At 38.3% G+C, this 18,091-nt stretch overlaps 1 protein-coding gene across 2 annotated transcripts in view; it reads right to left on the minus strand.

Moving 5' to 3' along the window:
• Positions 1-18,091, minus strand: part of LOC106872060 (general transcription factor IIH subunit 1) — a 38,206-nt gene that overhangs the window by 14,358 nt on the left and 5,757 nt on the right. The window contains exons 2-10 of one of the 2 annotated variants that reach the window (XM_014918905.3): positions 14,557-14,731; positions 9,781-9,956; positions 8,009-8,210; positions 6,999-7,095; positions 5,943-6,002; positions 5,364-5,457; positions 4,047-4,196; positions 2,589-2,668; positions 1,609-1,848 (exon numbers count right to left, since the gene is read on the minus strand). In XM_014918905.3, coding sequence (XP_014774391.1) covers positions 1,609-1,848; positions 2,589-2,668; positions 4,047-4,196; positions 5,364-5,457; positions 5,943-6,002; positions 6,999-7,095; positions 8,009-8,210; positions 9,781-9,934 — 1,077 coding nt within the window. In that variant the 5' untranslated portion in view covers positions 9,935-9,956; positions 14,557-14,731. The remainder of the gene's footprint in view (positions 1-1,608; positions 1,849-2,588; positions 2,669-4,046; positions 4,197-5,363; positions 5,458-5,942; positions 6,003-6,998; positions 7,096-8,008; positions 8,211-9,780; positions 9,957-14,556; positions 14,732-18,091) is intronic. The other variant, XM_014918904.3, reaches the window with a different exon arrangement.

Raw genomic sequence — 18,091 nt, forward strand, 5'->3', positions numbered from 1 at the left:
GTTCCATCTACCTATCCTACCAGATCTGTCGACAGATTTCTCTGAGACTCTCATTCTGTCAACTCTGGTGTACTCCAGGGTTTGGATTTCCCTTTACGCTCTTCCTCTTAGACAAGCTACAACCTGTGAGCTCCAACAATGCTCATCTCTATGTAGACGATATGTCCCTTCATTACTCTCTTACCTTATACAGTCAAACAGCATCCACACCAAATCTGCACTAACTCCATAAACAGAAATCTCTAAAATATCATTCTTCAATAGTCATGCCAAACTTGTCTCTTTCAACAACTAAAAGGCCTCACCATCACTGGGGATCTCTACTGGTGGGCACATACATCCTTAACACAGCAAACAAGACTGTACCAGAAAGACTTGCCTTCGTCATCAACAACTAATTCTCTTCAAAACCCAGATGAGACCTACAATAGAGTATTTCTCCCACATCTGGGACAGGACTGCTGTTGCTACACATCCAAACAACAGAGACCACATCCAAAGAAAGGTCACATGACTGATTGGCATGAAGTCACTCACAACTTATCTCCTCTCTCCCACTACCACAAAAGTATTTTTAGCTCATTCATCTCTCCTCCTCCCCTTACTCATATGGTAGTCATTCCCATCCAAGAACTACACCAAGTCCTTCTGCCCCTGAACAGGGTTGCTTTGAATACCTTTGAACAACCACATTGAATTTTGTTGGTCACAGATAGCCTGAGGAGGTTAAAGGGGTTAGTGTTAGAGTAAGTTTGATGTAGTGGAGGGCACACCAGAGAGGGCCTGAATAGGCTATGGGCACATAGTCTACCATACTGTCATAAAAAACAGGTAAGGCACATTGAATAATATAGTCCTAGATACACTGTATTGGAAATATCATGTGACAGTAATATGGAGCTTTGTAACCAAGAAGTGAGTTGTCAGTAAAACTATAACTCTAACTAAGACCTGAACTGCTTTCTAAGTTGAAAACAGTTTACTTCACAACTGCTGTTAATGTCCTCAAAAATGAGCATAAATGTCACTACATCTCACTTCTTCTTTTACTAAGCCAATGAGGGAGGCTGTACAAAGTTACTCAATGTTCTGGCAATAGTAAGGAGACTTCCTCCATACTATCTTAAAAAAGGAAGGACACACTGTTTGAAAGTAGTTGTCAAATATAATAAGTCATTATCTGAAGGAAACTGAAGCATGCAGAATGGTAAGTACTGTATAAAATCAGCTGTATGGAGGTGAAAACAATGAGAAAGTGAATGAAGCTATAAAAAAAAAAAAAAAAAAAAAAAAGCTGGTCTATCCTTGAAACTCTTATCGCCTTTTGTCAATGATGAAAGTGTTATCCACTTTTAACAAATATGTAAACGTACAAAATGGTCCAATGCATTGGACTGCAAACACCTCATTTGTGTGTTCAACTCTACTGCAGTCAGTTTAGTGTTTGTAAGCTGGATCCTTTATATTACTTCCCTTCATCTGATTTGTTTGGAATAAGTACCAGACCATCTGGTGATGTTATGTATGAAAGACTAATATTATATTCAGAGCTAAATGTTAACTGTCTTGGTTATTGCAGTATTAGGAGGTAATTCCATAGAAGCATACCTTCTTTTCAGTTGGCTGGTCGCTAGCATCAGAAGGGTTCAGTTTTGATTTTGTGGCAGTTTGGTCACTGCCATTAAGGCTGGTTGAAGAGACATCACCAGAAGCATTGGCTGCTGTCTCCCGGCTTTGTGCTTGGCAAGTTTTGAGCACCATTGTGGAATGGTAGTTAAAGCGTCGTATTATTGAAAGATTAGCCAGATTTGTGCTGGCCTGGCTCTCCTCATTCATGGCACCATAACCCTAGAAGCAAATAAAGTCATATAATACAGAAACAAAAGAATTATGTTCACAGGCCATTTTAATTCTCAATTAGTTTAATAAATATAATTGATGTAGAATGTTACAATTGATCTAAATCATTACAAATAAAATGAAATGTTTCTACATGGTTGTGTGGGTAAGAAGTTTGCTACACAATCATGTGATTCCAGGTTTGACCCAGCTGTAGAACATCTTGAGTATCAAGACTAACTGTCTGGCATCAGAGATGGGTTGAACAATGTAGTTAACTGAATTGGCATCAGGGTGGGAGAAGTTATCTAGTTAAATGAACTGACTCTCATTAAATTTGTTCGTTCATTTAAGATTTGTGCTTCCGGTATGGAGTCAGGTTGTGTGTGTGTCTCTGTGTGTGTGGGTATTTGAGGAAGGAGGTTAAAGATGTATCTTGTTGCCAACCCTTGTATTTTTTTATTATTCAACTGGTCATCAACAGAGCAGAGTGGCCAGTCAATGTCAAGGAATGCAAATATCATTTGACCACCAAATTCACTCACTAGTTGGCCAGAAGTTATGGTGGGTGACACCTGCCTAAGGTCTCAAACAGTGGAACTGAACAATTAACCCTGGTAGGACAAAAATTAAGTTCAAATCCATCTGCATTTGAACTCAGAATGTAAGGGTCATTAAATAGTGTAAATCATTTTAGTCTACTGCTTCAACTACTTCAACTACTGATAGAGATGATAGTAACAACTTACCTCTCCCAAGGATGTATCTTTGATCTGAGTTAAATCCAAGAACGGATCGCTCACATTACGATCTATGTCTTGTTTGATCTCTGGAAAAAAAAAATCGGAACGTTAATTTCCATCATTAGAATATTTTTTTTGTCACAGTGTGGGTTGTTATTCCAGTTGGTGTGTTGCTCTGTTTCTCACTGGAGACCTTCCCTTGTTATCTAAGATACAAAGGGCCCCTCTGCTCACCAACAATATGTGAAATTTGAACCCAGACTACAAAGAATCGCAATGGATACTGCAAGGTGTTTTGTCTAATGCTCAGCAATTCTATCATTGCACCCTCCTGGACTGGTCTTTTATTTATTGATCCTCAAACAGATAAAAGGCAAAGTTGATCTTGGTTGGATTTGAACTTGGAATACAGAGAGGTGGAACAGATATTGCAAGACAGCATATCCATCACTGTAACAACTCCACTAATCATCACCACTTTCACTGATATCTAAATGAACAGAAACAATAACTTCATTTAATAAGGTATGCAGCTATTTTAGCTGTTAGTCCACAACAAGTATAGCCAAAAGGCATGAACTCCAATAGATCACTGGTATTTAATGAGCTCAGTTCTACAAATTCACCTGACCTGTTAGAAATAGCAGCCAAATTTCTACTTTGGTTTCATAATATCTACACCATTTTCTTAAGCAAATGAAAATTATGAATGTTATAAAGATGTCTGGCAGAAAAAAAATACAGAAAATGCCTACAGAATCTGGCTGAATCACAAATTCACAAGAGATTCTAGTGAAGATTTTGTCCTTGTGTAGTATATTTGGGACTAAAGGATCCCTGGTAAGGTGTATCACTCTTGACAGTTATTTATGGTGCTAGTTGAAGATAGAACTATAATCTAATGGATGATACATTCATAATGTAAAACAGGGTTCCAGCTGCTTCTTGTCAATCTGTAACTACAGTCAGGAACTTATTTACAGTTAGGTACAATAAGGGATTTAGTCAAGCACTCTAATGATCCAAGTGGTACATTTCCAAAATTGAAGACAGTTTTGGGATTTGTTTGTGCAACAGTGCTCTTGATAACCACATGATTTCAGGTTTGGTTCCATTGTTTGAAGTCTTGGGCAAGTGTCATCTACTCTTGCCTTCATCTGATCAATGGATACCAGTGGAAAAAGATTCCCAGTATTCATGTCCCATAACTTTGTCGTTCAATAAAGAGGATGGTAAAATAAGTACTAAGCTTTATAAAAATAAGAACAAAAATTAAAGGTAGGACCCTGCTTGGTCACCAGCCAATGATTAATAGTAAAAAAGTAAAAGAGTAAACTTTTTTCATTTCTTGTAATTGTACTACAATATAATTATTTGCAACAATGTTGCAAATGATAGACAACAGTCATCTCAAGTAAAACCATTTGCATGTATAGTTTACCGTAGTTTACAAATACAACTTACCGTCTTCATCATTTTTAGCACATTCTGAGAACATATCTTTGTTACCAATATTGATGCGATCACGGTGGAAATAATGGGACTGAAAAAACTTAGTCCAAAATTCATTTTCTGAACTTTTGTGAGGAACATTTTCTGCATGTTTCTTCTTAACTGAAAATAAAATGTTTAAAAGGTTTAATTTCCTCACAGAAATGTTGTTAGAGTGTTAAGGGTTCTTTCTACATACACAAACACATCATTGCATGCATGAGTCGATGCAGGGCGGAGTGATAAAAAAGTTCCCTTTGCTATCATATGGTTCTGAGTTGGTTTAAATTGCATGGCAACCTTAGGCAAGAATCTTCTACCATAGCCTTGAGTTGGCCAAAGCTTTCTGAGTGAAATTGGGTACATAGAAACACCATAGAAATTCTGCATGTATTTAGCAATCTATGCAGCTACTCCACTTCTTTCTTTCAATTTGTCTCAGCCATAAAAGTATATATTTTTTTTATTTGTTTCAGTCATTTGACTGCGGCCAGGCTGGAGCACCGTCTTTAGTCACATGAATTGACACCAGGACTTATTCTTTTTAAGCCTAGTACTTATTCTATTAGTCGCTTTTTACCAAACTGCTAAGTTATGGTACATAAACACACCAACATCGGTGGTCAAGCAATGGTAGGGAACAAAACAGACACACAAACACACATATATATATGTGTGTGTGTGTGTGAAGGGGCATGGCTCAGTGGTTAGAGCATCGAGCTTACGATTGTGAGTTCGAATCCTGGACTGAGCTGTGTGTTGTGCTCTTGAGCAGGACACTTTATTTCACATTGCTCCAGTTCATTCAGCTGTAGAAATGAGTTGCGATGTCACAGGTGCCAAGCTGTATCGGCCTTTGCCTTTCCCTTGGATAACACTGGTGGAGAGGGGAGGCCGGTATGCATGGGCGACTGCTGGTCTTCCATAAACATCCTTGTCCGGACTTGTGCCTGGGAGGGTAACTTTCTAGGTGCAATCCCATCGTCAGTCATGACTGAAGGCGGTCTCAGCATATATATATGATAGGCTACTTCCAGTTTCTGTCTACCAAATCTACTCACAAGGCTTTGGTCAGCCCGAGGTTATAGTAGAAGACACTTGCCCAAGTTGCCACGCAGTGGGACTGAACCCAGAACCTACCACACAGCCACTCATGCGCATATATATAAATATGTATATATATATATATATGTATATATATATATATATATATATATATATATATATACACACACACATGTATATCAAATGAAAATACACATATAAATAGCCAAGGAGCAGTTGGCTTACCCATTGGATAAGTCTTAAAAATTGATTCTATAACATCTGGTGTAAGGTTGTATCTGAGTCCATTACATCCATCAGTCTGTGGTTTGATATCTGCCTGGAAACAAAGACACGAAAGAAAATTGTGTGTAAATAAATAAATAAACGTATGCATGCATGCAACCACATTTTACTTAAATCACCAAAAGTATTTAATAAAAATATACACAGATAAATAAAATATGCATTTAGTTGCATGTAATACACAACTTTCCCTAGTCACAGGAGTAAGGTCGTGTTTGGGACAAAGTGACCAGAAGTAAGTAATAGTTATGTCCAAGCAAACAGATGTAAAATGGAAACTAAAATCAGTATAATTATGTCACAAATACTCTATAATAGTGATAATACATTAAACATTCATTACATTTAATTAAAATGCATTAAAAATATAAATTTTGTTGCCCAAATTAGGGATCATACTGATCAACGTCCGACTCAATAAAGAAAAATTTTGCTTTTAATTTATAGTATGAATGTATGTGTGTTTATATATATATATGTGTGTATATAAACATATATATGTATATATAATATACTTACTAAAAAAGCAGCAGAAACACCAACAGTTTGATTCTTATCATTATTAGAATTGGAAAATTTCTGAAAAAGAATTTCAAAATAGAAATATATTGTAGTAAAAAGTCGTCCATTCCAAAAGCGTTTACTATAAAAACTCACAGAAATCATACACGACTTCTAGTTTACTTGAAACATATTTTATTGAACGTTAAATTCAACTTACGTTGAGGGTCAAAAAAGTTTACTTTAGAAGCATTATCCTGCGTTTGAGAATAAATTTCCTTACCTATATTTTATTGAATTATAGGGGGCAGTAAAGCTAAAAAGTAATGAATGCCCACATAACAACATCAATATTTCTTCAACATTGCTGTTGCCTCCTAAATAGCAAATATTTTACTGTTTGGTATTAATACTACTTCAGTTGCTCTATTTTTTAACAAGCCTACTGGCTTTTAGTGACAGCAGTGTCTGTTAGGACTCTCTATTTCTATGTATATCACTAGCACAGAAGCTACTGCTATCTCCATTGGTCAGAAGTCTACCAATGACAAAGCCAAAAAGTGACTGAAATCATGTGACCTGGTAGTCCCAACAGCAGAAGCAGCAGTGACTGTCTGCTGCTGTTAATAGCTATGACGTGCTTCTATACATCAAAAAACCATATGAGAGTTTTTCTCTCTTAGTAAATATTGCAGTATTTGTATGTTCTAATGCAACATCTACTTTTAAGTGGTGAATATTTTACTTTTTGGAACCAATATTTCTTTTGTCGTTTTATATATATATATTCTATAATTATAAACAATTATAATTAGGGGTCAGCTGATTATAATTATAGAATATTTGTATAATTTCACCTAAAAAGGTTATTTTAATGTACTGATCTACTTGGAAAAATTATTAATTAATTTTACCCTTTTATTATAATTTATATATATATATATATATACATACATACAGAGAGAGAGAGAGAGAGAGAGAAAAAAAAAGAGAGAGAGAGAGAGAGAGAGAGAGAGAGAGAGAGAGAGAGAGAGAGAGAGAGAGAGAGAGAGAGAGAGAGAGAGAGAGACTTACTGCTGAATGGTTAGCCCAGAATTCTTCAGCAGACATCAGTTGGCTAACAACAAGATCTTTGTAGAGCTGAAAGAGTTTTGGATCTTCCTGCAAAAGCCTGAAAGATAAATAAATGAATATAAAAAAAGAAATAAAACCCTCTTTACAGGAAAAAAAAATATATAAAAAAGCACAATACAGCAAAAACAGAGCTTGCAAATTCAGAAATTCTAGTTCAGTACCTCACAAGAACAGAGTTCAAATCTCACCAGGCCTGATTTTATTATAGATTCTTAGTGGGAGCGTGCATAATACCAGTAATATCCTGGGATCAAATCTATTGTGCTGAAAACAAGATAACATAGAAAAAAATTAAAGTTAAGAGTATGAGTTTTATTTCTCACCTGAAGCTAACACACTTCACATATTCTGTCACCTTGCACCATATCTACCCATCTCCAAGAAACTTGTTGTTGTTGGCACTCCGTTGCTTACAACGTCGAGGGTTCCAGTCGATCCGATCAACGGAACAGCCTGCTCGTGAAATTAACGTGCAAGTGGCTGAGCACTCCACAGACACGCGTACCCTTAACATAGTTCTCGGGGAGATTCAGCGTGACACAGTGTGACAAGGCTGACCCTTTGAATTACAGGCACAACAGAAACAGGAAGTAAGAGTGAGAGAAAGTTGTGGTGGAAGAGTACAGCAGGGTTCGCCACCATCCCCTGCCGGAGCCTCGTGGAGCTTTAGGTGTTTTCGCTCAATAAACACTCACAACGCCCGGTCTGGGAATCGAAACCGCGATCCTATGACCGTGTGTCCGCTGCCCTAACCACTGGGCCATTGCGCCTCCACCTCTATGAAACTATAAGACTGTTATCATGCATAGTGAAAGAAAAAACAAAAGACGTTACAAGGTCTATTCATTTAACTATGCTCCTTCTCCCACTTTTCTTCAAAGAAATTGCCAATAATTGTTTATTTAATTCAACAAATTACAACATCATCGTTAATAGTTGTGTAGACTCACTTATTTTTCTCCTCCAACTCACTGTTAACCTTCTGTCGAAACTGTGGTAATAATTGCTGGAGAAGTTCCTTAATAGCATCTCTGTCCCTGATCTGCGCTTCACGACCCTGTGAATGGTTGAAGTGGAACGTGTTGGCTGTGCCATCGTGCATCAAAATCTGTAGCTGAACTTTCTCTTTAGAACCAGGGGAAATTTTTTGTACTGAGAAACCACAAAACAAAACAAACAATTTAGATTAAAATAAAATCGTAAAGAAACTCAAAATATACTAAATGTATTCTTTATTATAACAGACCCCACCACCAACTGCCTAGAATTGTATATCTCCTTCACTAATTAGACAACCAGAAAAACACCTTAGACCTAACATTTTTTTGTTTTACTGCTTTCTTTAACAATTCCAACAACCAAGTTTACAGATAGTTAACCTCATTAGAATATCATCATCATTTTATGTCTATCTTCCATGCTGGCATGGATTGCATAAATTTATATTTATACAAAACTTTAGTCAATTCCATCTCCAATCACTGTCAGGCTAGGTTTGAACTTGGAACCTACATTTCTGAATGAAGGCAGTAATGTCCTTTATCTACCAAGCCTAGTTTAGACAATTGTACACTAGAATGAAAAATGCAGGTACAGAACCCTAGAATATTCTTCAGTATTAAACCTGGAAAAGTACATGATAAGCAGGAAAAAAAAAAAAAAGAATCTCTTAAAATATTGCTGCTGAAGTTAGAATTTAAATGCGCTTCTATATTTTTATTTTTATTTAAAAATACTCAAGAAACTATCATTTTCAATTTTAGAGAAAAGACTAACTGTCTGCAAGATTACACTTTAAAAATTTGATATTACAAAATTATATATTTAAAACAATTTTTTTGTTTCATACTTTTGGTATCATTACCATATTTCTGTTGAAATATATTTTCCTTCCAATTCATTTCAGAAATAATGAAGAATATAGTAAAATAATATCATGATTATTAAGGTGTTTGGAGCATAAATTAACAAGAAATTTTAATGGGAAATTGTAATTTATATCACTTTAAAGTCTGTACCATAAAACCAAGGGCAATCTTGGGCAGTTTGGTATCAAAAAGGTTAAACTAAACATCTCTGTTCATATAGCACCTTGAACATCTCAGATTTTGTGTAGTTGCTATTTTTTGTGACTAAGAAGAAACTACATGGTTTTAGGTTCAGTCCCAATGTGTGGAAACTTTGGACTAGTGTTTTCTATTATAGCCCTAGACTGACCAATGCCTTTGTGAGTGAATTTGGTGGGACAGAAACTGTATGGAAGTTTCTCATTTATGCATGCATATATGTGTGAGTGTCTGTGCATGAGTTTCTCCTTCCACATACATTCACTGCTTGACAAGTAGTGTTGGTTTGTTTACACCCCCATAACTTAGGGGTTCAGTAAAATAGCCCAACAGAATAATTACTAAATTTGGAAAAAAAGAAGTACTGGGGTTAATTTGTCCGATTAAAACTTTTCAAAGCCACAGTCCAATGACTGAAACAAGTAAAAGATATTTAACATTATAAGTAATATCAATCATGAAGTGTAAAAGCAATTTCCAGTAAACTAAATTTTAATTCTCTAACATTCCTATATTAGGCATTCATCTATTAATGGTATTAGAGAAATACATTTCTTAAATACTGTTACAATTAAATTAAGTGTGAAATCCATTTTCTGCAAACTTAACAATTGACAAGAATGTAAAATTAAGAATAATGTCATGCTTTCTCTCACCCTTAATGTCTGAGTATGGATGGCTTATACTAAAGGAATTTTTGTGCACTTGCATCCAGGCAAGTCGCTCCCCCATCAAATAAAGTGAACCATCCATCTTCTTGTGGCGAACATGGTTTATGATCAACAGAACCTCTTCTGAAGTCTTAGCCATACCGCCTTATCTTGATTGTCATCTGAAGGTAAAGAAATATGTTTGATATGAAATATAACTTATATATCACATGAAATATAACCATTACATTTGATATGAAATATAACACATATACACACACACATCATGCTGGCACAGGTCAGATGGTTTAAGAGGATCTGATGGGCCCTAGAAGTACCCTGTGCTCTAGTGTCTGTTTGGCTGGAGATTGGTGATGGTTTCAAGGTGAACCTTCTAGGTACAAGGAGGGTAGTAATGAGCTGGATAGGGGTGTCAGAAGTGAGTGGGAGGAGTCAGGGATGTCTAGTGTGGGGTTGTACAATAGAAACAATGATACGTTTAACAATGGGATGAAAGAGAGCAGGAGTGGATGGGAAGGAGAGGCAGGCAAGTGTATGAGGGTGAGATGTATGGTGGTGGTGAGGGTACAGAAATGGGTGGGGGTGATCAATGAAAGTATGGGTGAAGATCAGAATTAATGGATGAACAAAGGATAACAAGTTAAGTGGTTCTAGATAAGTAACAAAAATGATATAAAAGAGGAACTGCAGTTAGAGAGGTGATGGATGGTGTGTCTTAACATAGAGGAACTGCATTTAGGGAAATGATAGGTGGTGGGTGTCTTGAGGAAGGAGGGAATTGGATGGAGGGCCCAATCATATTTGTTTGTGTGTATGCGCATATTTATATAGTGGCCCCATTTAATAGGCCACTAAAGGATAGCAAACAATCCTATCTCAAATAAACACTGCTTGAAAGTGAAAGTGAATTCAAACATTCCCATGGGAAGGAGAGGACAGTGAAAGAAGCCAGTGCTGTAAAAAATGTAAAGACAACCCCTAAAGCCTTCTACAGATTTTCAAAAGTCTGCTTCAGTATGGTAAAAGATAAGACCACTGTTCGAAGAAAATGGCCCACAGACCGCAGACCCCAGAGGATAAGTGAAACACTGAATGTACAACAAAAAGTGATTTTACAATCCCATTGGGACACTTGCAAAAAGCTATGCTCAAGTTCTTTGTACCACAACTCTACACAAAGAGATGGCAATTATTGATAACATCAAAATAGAGGAAACTGATGTAATATCAGCCATTGATGAAATGAGCTTAATCTCAGCCACAGGCCCTAATTGATTCTCAGCAATTCTCCTAAATAAATGCAAAGGGGTTCTAGCAAGACAACTACAGATCCTCTTCTAAAGCTTCCTTGCAATGGGGAGGCTTCCCAGAAAGATAAAGGAAGGTCTATGTCTTATACGTAAAATTATAGGCCTATCTCCCTAACCTTCCATGTCAGTAAAGTCATGGAATGCCTTGTCAGGAGGAAACTGATTGCATTTCTGGAAGATAATGACTTGCTCCCTGACACTCAGCATGGTTTCTGCTCAGGAAGAAGCTGCCTTACACAGCTTTTGCAGCACTATGGCTGGGTGTTGAAACAATTAATGAATCACTCAAACGTAGATGTGATATATCTTGACTTTGATAAGGTTGATCATGGGATATGTTACAAGCTACAGAGACTTGGCATTGGTGGAAAACTAAGAGAGTAGTTACATGACTTCTAAAAAGACAGAAGTCAAGCTGTGGCAGCCAATGGGGCCTTCTTCAACAGTCAAGGAACCTTCTGATGCTAACCTTCTACAGAAAGACCTAGATGCTATACATAAATGGGCTGAAGAAAACATGCAATTTAACGCAGGGAAATTTCGAGTCTTCTGCTAACAGCTGGCTTGTCATAACATGTTGCAAATAATACTTTGCACCAAAGGGAGCAGCAATCCCAGAGTCAAAATATGATGCATGATCTGGGGATTGATATGAGCAACAATGCTGCATTTCATGTGCATATCACCAAGATGGTGGTAATGAGCAGGTGAATGGTCAGATGGATTCTAAGAACTTTCAAAACAAGGGACCAGGAAACTATGCTGGCTCTATAGAGAATATCTGTCCTCAGCCACCTGGACTATTGTTCTCAACTGTGGTCACCGCACAGTGTTAAATTAACAGTGGAACTTGAGACAGTTCAACAGTACTGCACCAGGAAGATTGCATCAATGGAACAGTTGATCTACTGGGAGAGACTGAAAGAGCACCTTTGGCTGCAACTGTTTGACATCTAAAAAGTCATGCAGCCACTCTCCTAGTTTTCTGGTGATACCAAGGTCACATAGTTTGTGACACTATTTCAGTAACCAGTCAAAATGCTGTAATAGCTGTGTAAGGCAGCTAACTTCCTAGACAGAAGCTGTGTTGTGTGTTAGTGAGCAAGTTATTTTCTTCCAGGAACATGAGCAGCTTACTTCTGACAATGTGTACTATAACCTTGCTAGGATGTGAAGTCAGAGATATTGGCCTGTAATTTTTAGTATCTGCTCTGCATCCTCCTTTATGAACAGGGCATATTATACTTTTAACATTTTAGGAAGTCTACCATATGCAAGAGAACTCTGAAGAAGTATCTGCAGCCTTCTTTCTTGCACACTACATATTTCCAGTGGAGAGGTGAAGACACTTTGGAATTGTTTATTTAGCACTTCACTTATCCTCCTGTAGTCTGCAGTTAGTGAGCCATCATCTTCAAACTGGCCCTATCTTGTAGTGCACTGAAGCAGATCCTTTTGCAAACTTGTAGAAGGCTTTAGGATTCATTGTAAAATTTTCAACTGCCCTGGTTTCTCTTTCTACCCTTTCCTTTTAATGGGAAAGTCTGAGTGCTTCTTTGAGGAGGGATTTCTCACTATCATTAAGTTGTTTATTTGGGAAATTGGAGATCTTTATTCTCCATCTATCTCAGGGAATGATGCTTTGTATATTATAGCTCTCTTCTCTGGGACAAATTTAATGCATAATGCATTTGTGTGAGTATATACATGTGTGGCTGTGTGGTAAGTAGCGTGCTTACCAACCACATGGTTCCGGGTTCAGTCCCACTGCATAGCACCTTGGGTGGGTGTTTTCTACTCTAGCTTCGGGCTGACCAAAGCCTTGTGAGTGGATTTGGTAGATGGAAACTGAAAGAAGCCCATCATATATATATATATGTATATGTTTGTGTTTGTCCCCCCACTATCGCTTGACAACCGATGCTGGGGTGTTTACGTCTCCATAACTTAGTGGTTTAGCAAAAGAGATTGATAGAATAAGTACTAGGCTTACAAAGAATAAGCCCTGGGGTCGATTTGTTAGACCAAAGGTGGTGCTCCAGCATGGCTGCGGTCAAATGACTGAAACGAATAAAAGAATAAAAAAAAAAGAAAATATACATACACACACATGCATGCTTAGCTCTGTAGGAGCTCAGTTATGCCGATAAAGGTTGTTTTTGAGAACTGCATATTGCCAGCCTCTGTAGTTGCTACTGGGGCTCATTGCATAAAACTGAAGTACATAAAACTTTTGCAATTTATAGGATGGAGGAGTAAATGCAGTTTCTTGCGGGTCATTCAATGTGTTAAAAATAGCTGAATCTACTTCAAATCATGCCATACCATTTTAAAATGAAGGCTGTTCAATGATATAATCCTAGATACACTACTCCTGAAAACAAGATCAAATGAAATCCTTTGATCTGCTCAATTAGGTCTGACCCAAGGCTAAATAACAGCACTTAGAATGGATTAGAAAAAATTATAAAAATTATTAAATATGTTTCTTTAGGTTTTGAGTTCAAACCTTGTGAAGGTGGGTACTAACTTTCATCTTTCCGAGGTCAATAGATTGAGACTGATATAAGTGTGTAGAGAACTCAATGTCTAAAGGGTAGACTCAGGAAGACATGGGATGAAGTGATGAGAAAGTATCTTCAGACGCACCTCACAGAGGGAATGACAGGAGACCAAGACCCCTGGTGGTTTGCTGTGCTTGAGGAGACATGTCAAGCTAAGTAAAAGTGTGGCTGTCCTTGCATACAGGCATGTCTCCAGCTGAGCATTCTTAATCTTGCAGGCTTGTAGGTGCTAAGGCCATACGAAAAGTGCCCATACTGGTACTGTGTAAAAGCACCCAGTACACTCTGTAAAGTGGTTGGTGTTAGTAAGGGCATCCAGCTGTAGAAACCATGCCAAAACAGACATGAAGCTTGGGCAGCTCTTCAGCTGACCAGCTCCTGTCAAACCATCCAACCCATGCCAGCATGGAAAATGGACATTAAATGATGATGATGGTGATATACACACCCTTGATATAACTGAGTACATATACCCTTGATGATGGTGTCCAGGATGGGCCTATTCTAGTGACTAAAACCAGTAAAGGACTTCAAGAGATGTGCAACTGGAGCAGATGTTAGAAAACTAATCGAGATATTTACAATAAATGAGCACTTAAGAAAGATATGCACTCACTCTAACACATTAACTTGCAAAATTCATGAAATAATTTAATAAATTTAATTACGAAAATTATAATTATTTCCTGGCAGAATCAGTAGAGTGTAGGACAAAATGCTTCCTGGTGTTAGATCTGGCTTTTACCTTCTGAATTTAAATCCTACCAAAGTCAAATGCCTTTCATACTTCTGGGGCTGACAAGGTACTAAACATGAGGGGAGGGGGTATAATAAGAGTAACACTGGAACTGGTATAATCAACTGTTGTTCCTCATTCCTATACTCACTAATCTGAGTCTAATACCAGTCAGAAATTTACAGGAAGTTTCTTCATGACAACCAGTTGAGGGTAATGGTGCAAATCTGTGGCTGGTACAAAGTTCTAGTCAAACCAAGAGTGATGCATTGGTGGCGCAGTGAGGTAGACAGTGCCTCAAATGCAAAGAGCCAGGAACAGAAAAACTGGAAAGATGTAGTAAGTGGAGAATTATATCAGACAGCTGGAAGCCAGGCAACAGGTTTACATAGCAAATGGAGAAGCAGAAAGTAAGATGTTTACCTCTGCTCTACAATGTGAGAATCAGAGGAAAGAGGAAGATGCCTTAGAGAGAAGAAATTACAGAACTATCATCAAATTACTAGACTAGGACATGAAAGTAGCTCAAATAATTAGGAAGAGAATTAAACTAGATGAGATGCAGTTTGATTTTGTGCCTGGGAAAAGTACTACTAATTCACTTTTTGTAGTAAGACAACTTCAACAAAAGTATTTAACCAAAAGCAAGCCATTGTATTTGGCATTTGTTGACTAGGAGAAACTTTTGACTGAGTCCCTTGCTCTGTGATATGGTGATCTCTAAGAAAGTTAGGGATAGATGAATGACTGGTGAAAGCCACACAAACGACAGGCAGGGGCTGCTCTCAATAAGGTGAGAGTTAGCAATGAACTATATGTACAGGTTTGATTCTCAGTCCCTCCCCTCTATTTATCATAGTCCTCTAGGCGATAAGAGAGCAATTTAAAACTAGGACGAAATGTAGTTTGGCTTCGTCCCAGGGAGAAATACTGATGCTATTTTCATAGTCAAGCAACTGCAAGAGAAGTACTTAGCTAAAATAAACCATTATATTTCGCATTTGTTGATCCGGAGAGTAGGCTCTGAGGAAGCTAGAGTGGCTTGTGAAAGCTGTACAGGCCATATACAGAGATGCTGTCGGTAAGGTGAGAGTTAATCATGAGAACAGTGAAGAATTTGGTGTACAGGTAAGGGTTCATCAGTCCTCAGTCCCCTCCTTTTCATCATTGTCCTCCAGGCCATAACAGAGGAATTAAAGACTGGCAGCCCCTGGGAACTACTATATGCTGATGATCTTACCCTCATAGTGGATTCCATATCAGAGCTAGAAGAGAAATTCCTGGTGTAGAAGCAAAATCTGGAATCTAACGGTAACTTAGCAAAGACTAAGGTCTTAGTAAGCAAGAAATCAGACAGAACTCTATCCTCTTCAGGTAGGCGCTCAATTTGTCGGAAAAGTGTAGGCAGGAACTCCATATGGTGTATCCAATGTAAGCCATGGACACACAAGAGGTGCAATGGAATAATAGGAAGATTGTCAGAGAAAGTAGTGTTTATATGTGGAAGATGTACAGGATCCATAAAAATCACAGATACTTGGGAAATTGATTCTCTTAAATGCCCTGGTGGCTCATTAGAGGTAGTAGATAATCTCTGCTATCTAGGGGACCAAAGCAGTAATGGGGAGGATGTATAGAGAGTGTAATAGTTAGAATAAGAAAAGGATGGAGAAAATTCAGAGTGCTTTTACCTCTGTTGGCTACGAAAGGTTTCTCTCTCCGAGTGAAAGGAAGACTGTATGATGCATGTATACGGACAGCAATTCTACACAATAGTGAGACAAGGGCCCTGAATGCAGAGGACATGTGAAGGTTAGAAAGGAATGGGGATAGTATGCTCCACTAGATGTGTAATGTAAGTGTACATGTTGAACAGAGTGCTAGTGTATTGAGAGAGAAGTTAGGCATAAGAGGAATTGGTTGCTGTGTGCAAATAGATGCTGACAGTTCTATGAAGGTATGGTATGAAGTACTGAAGGACAACTTCAGGGCCTTAAAAGTTAAAGACCAAAGTTTTACTAAGCAGGAAAACAGACAGGACTCTACTCTCTTCTGGAAATAGCCCTGCTTGACATGGGAGAGAGGTGTAGGTAGAAATTCCATATGGTGTACCCAGTGCAAGCTATAAAAGTACAAGAGGTGCAATGGAATCACAGGAAGGTTAATGGAGAAAGCAAACTTTGTCTGTTATCAGTATTATTGTTTATTGCACAAGAGCAATAAACAATAAGAACATATGAAAAATGAATTTTTTCAAAAGCCCCAAAGGTTCCATAGAGGTAGTAGATTCAAGAACCCCTTTGGTCATGAATGACCATGGAACTGCACCTAGAAAGTTACCCTCAAAGGCACAAGCCTGGGCAAAGTTGTTTATGGAAGACCAGCTGTCACCCATGCATACCAGCCTCCCCTCTCCACGGCAGTGATGTTCATCATCATCGTCGTTTAACGTCTGCTTTCCATGCTAGCATGGGTTGGACGATCTGACTGAGGACTGATGAAACCAGATGGCTACACCAGGCTCCAATCTGATTTGGCAGAGTTTCTACAGCTGGATGCCCTTCCTGACACCAACCACTCCAAGAGTGTAGTAGGTGCTTTTACGTGCCACCGGCACGAAGGCCAGTCAGGTGGTACTGGCAATGGCCACGCTCAAAATGGTGTATTTTACGTGCCACCTGCACAGGAGCCAGTTCGGCGGCACTGGCAACGATCTCGCTCGAATGTCTTTACACGTGCCATCTGGCACAAGTGCCAGGAAGGCGATGCTGGGCACAGGTGCCATTGACGGTTTCGCTTTCGCTTGCCCCAATAGGTCTTTGCAAGCCGAGTTTCGTTTCCAATGAAGGAGACAACATTGGCATGGGTGCCAGTCGTCGAATTTAATTCGATTTCGATTTCGCTTGTCTCGACAGGTCTTCGCAAGTGGAGTTTAGTGTCCAATGAAGGAAGGTATGTATAAGTGGGCTGCCTGAGGCCTTAGGGAAAGGCAAAGGCTGATACAGCTTGGTGCCAGTGAAGTCATAACTCATTTCCATAGCTGAGTGAAGTGGAGCAGTGTGAAATAAAAGTGTCTTGTTCAAGAACACAACATGCAGCCCAGTCCGGGAATCAAACTCACTACCTCATGGTTGTGAGCCCAACGCTCTAACCACTGAGCTCACATAGTTTCTGTTATTTGGATGACCTACTTAGCAATGGTGGAGGATATTCTGAAAGCATAGTTGCTAGAATAAGATCAGAATGGAGAACGTTCAGAGAACTATTACCCCTCTTGGTGACAAAAAGGTCTCTCTGAGTAAATGGCAGATTTTATGACATTTATGTGTGAAAAACAATATTACATGGCAGTAAGATATGGACCCTGAATGCAGAGGATATGTGACGACTAGAAAGTAATGAAGATAATATGCTGAAATAGATGTGCAAACATTTTGAGAGAAAAATTGAGAAAAAGATGAAACAAATGTATGCAAGAGAGAAGACTGTACTAGTATGATTATGTGATGTATATAGATGAGGGCTTCACTTGAAATGATCAGAACCCATGGAAGAAGACATAAGACAAAGTACTGAAGGTTGATCTCAAGTTGTACCTCACAGAAGAGGTGAGAAAGGACTTGATTGGCTATTCATTGTGCTTAAAGAGACTGATCTGTGCAGTGAAAGTAAAGTCCCAAAAGCAA

Source organism: Octopus bimaculoides, chromosome 13 (genome assembly GCF_046866305.1).
Source record: "Octopus bimaculoides isolate indiv1 chromosome 13, ASM4686630v1, whole genome shotgun sequence".
Taxonomy (NCBI): domain Eukaryota; kingdom Metazoa; phylum Mollusca; class Cephalopoda; order Octopoda; family Octopodidae; genus Octopus; species Octopus bimaculoides.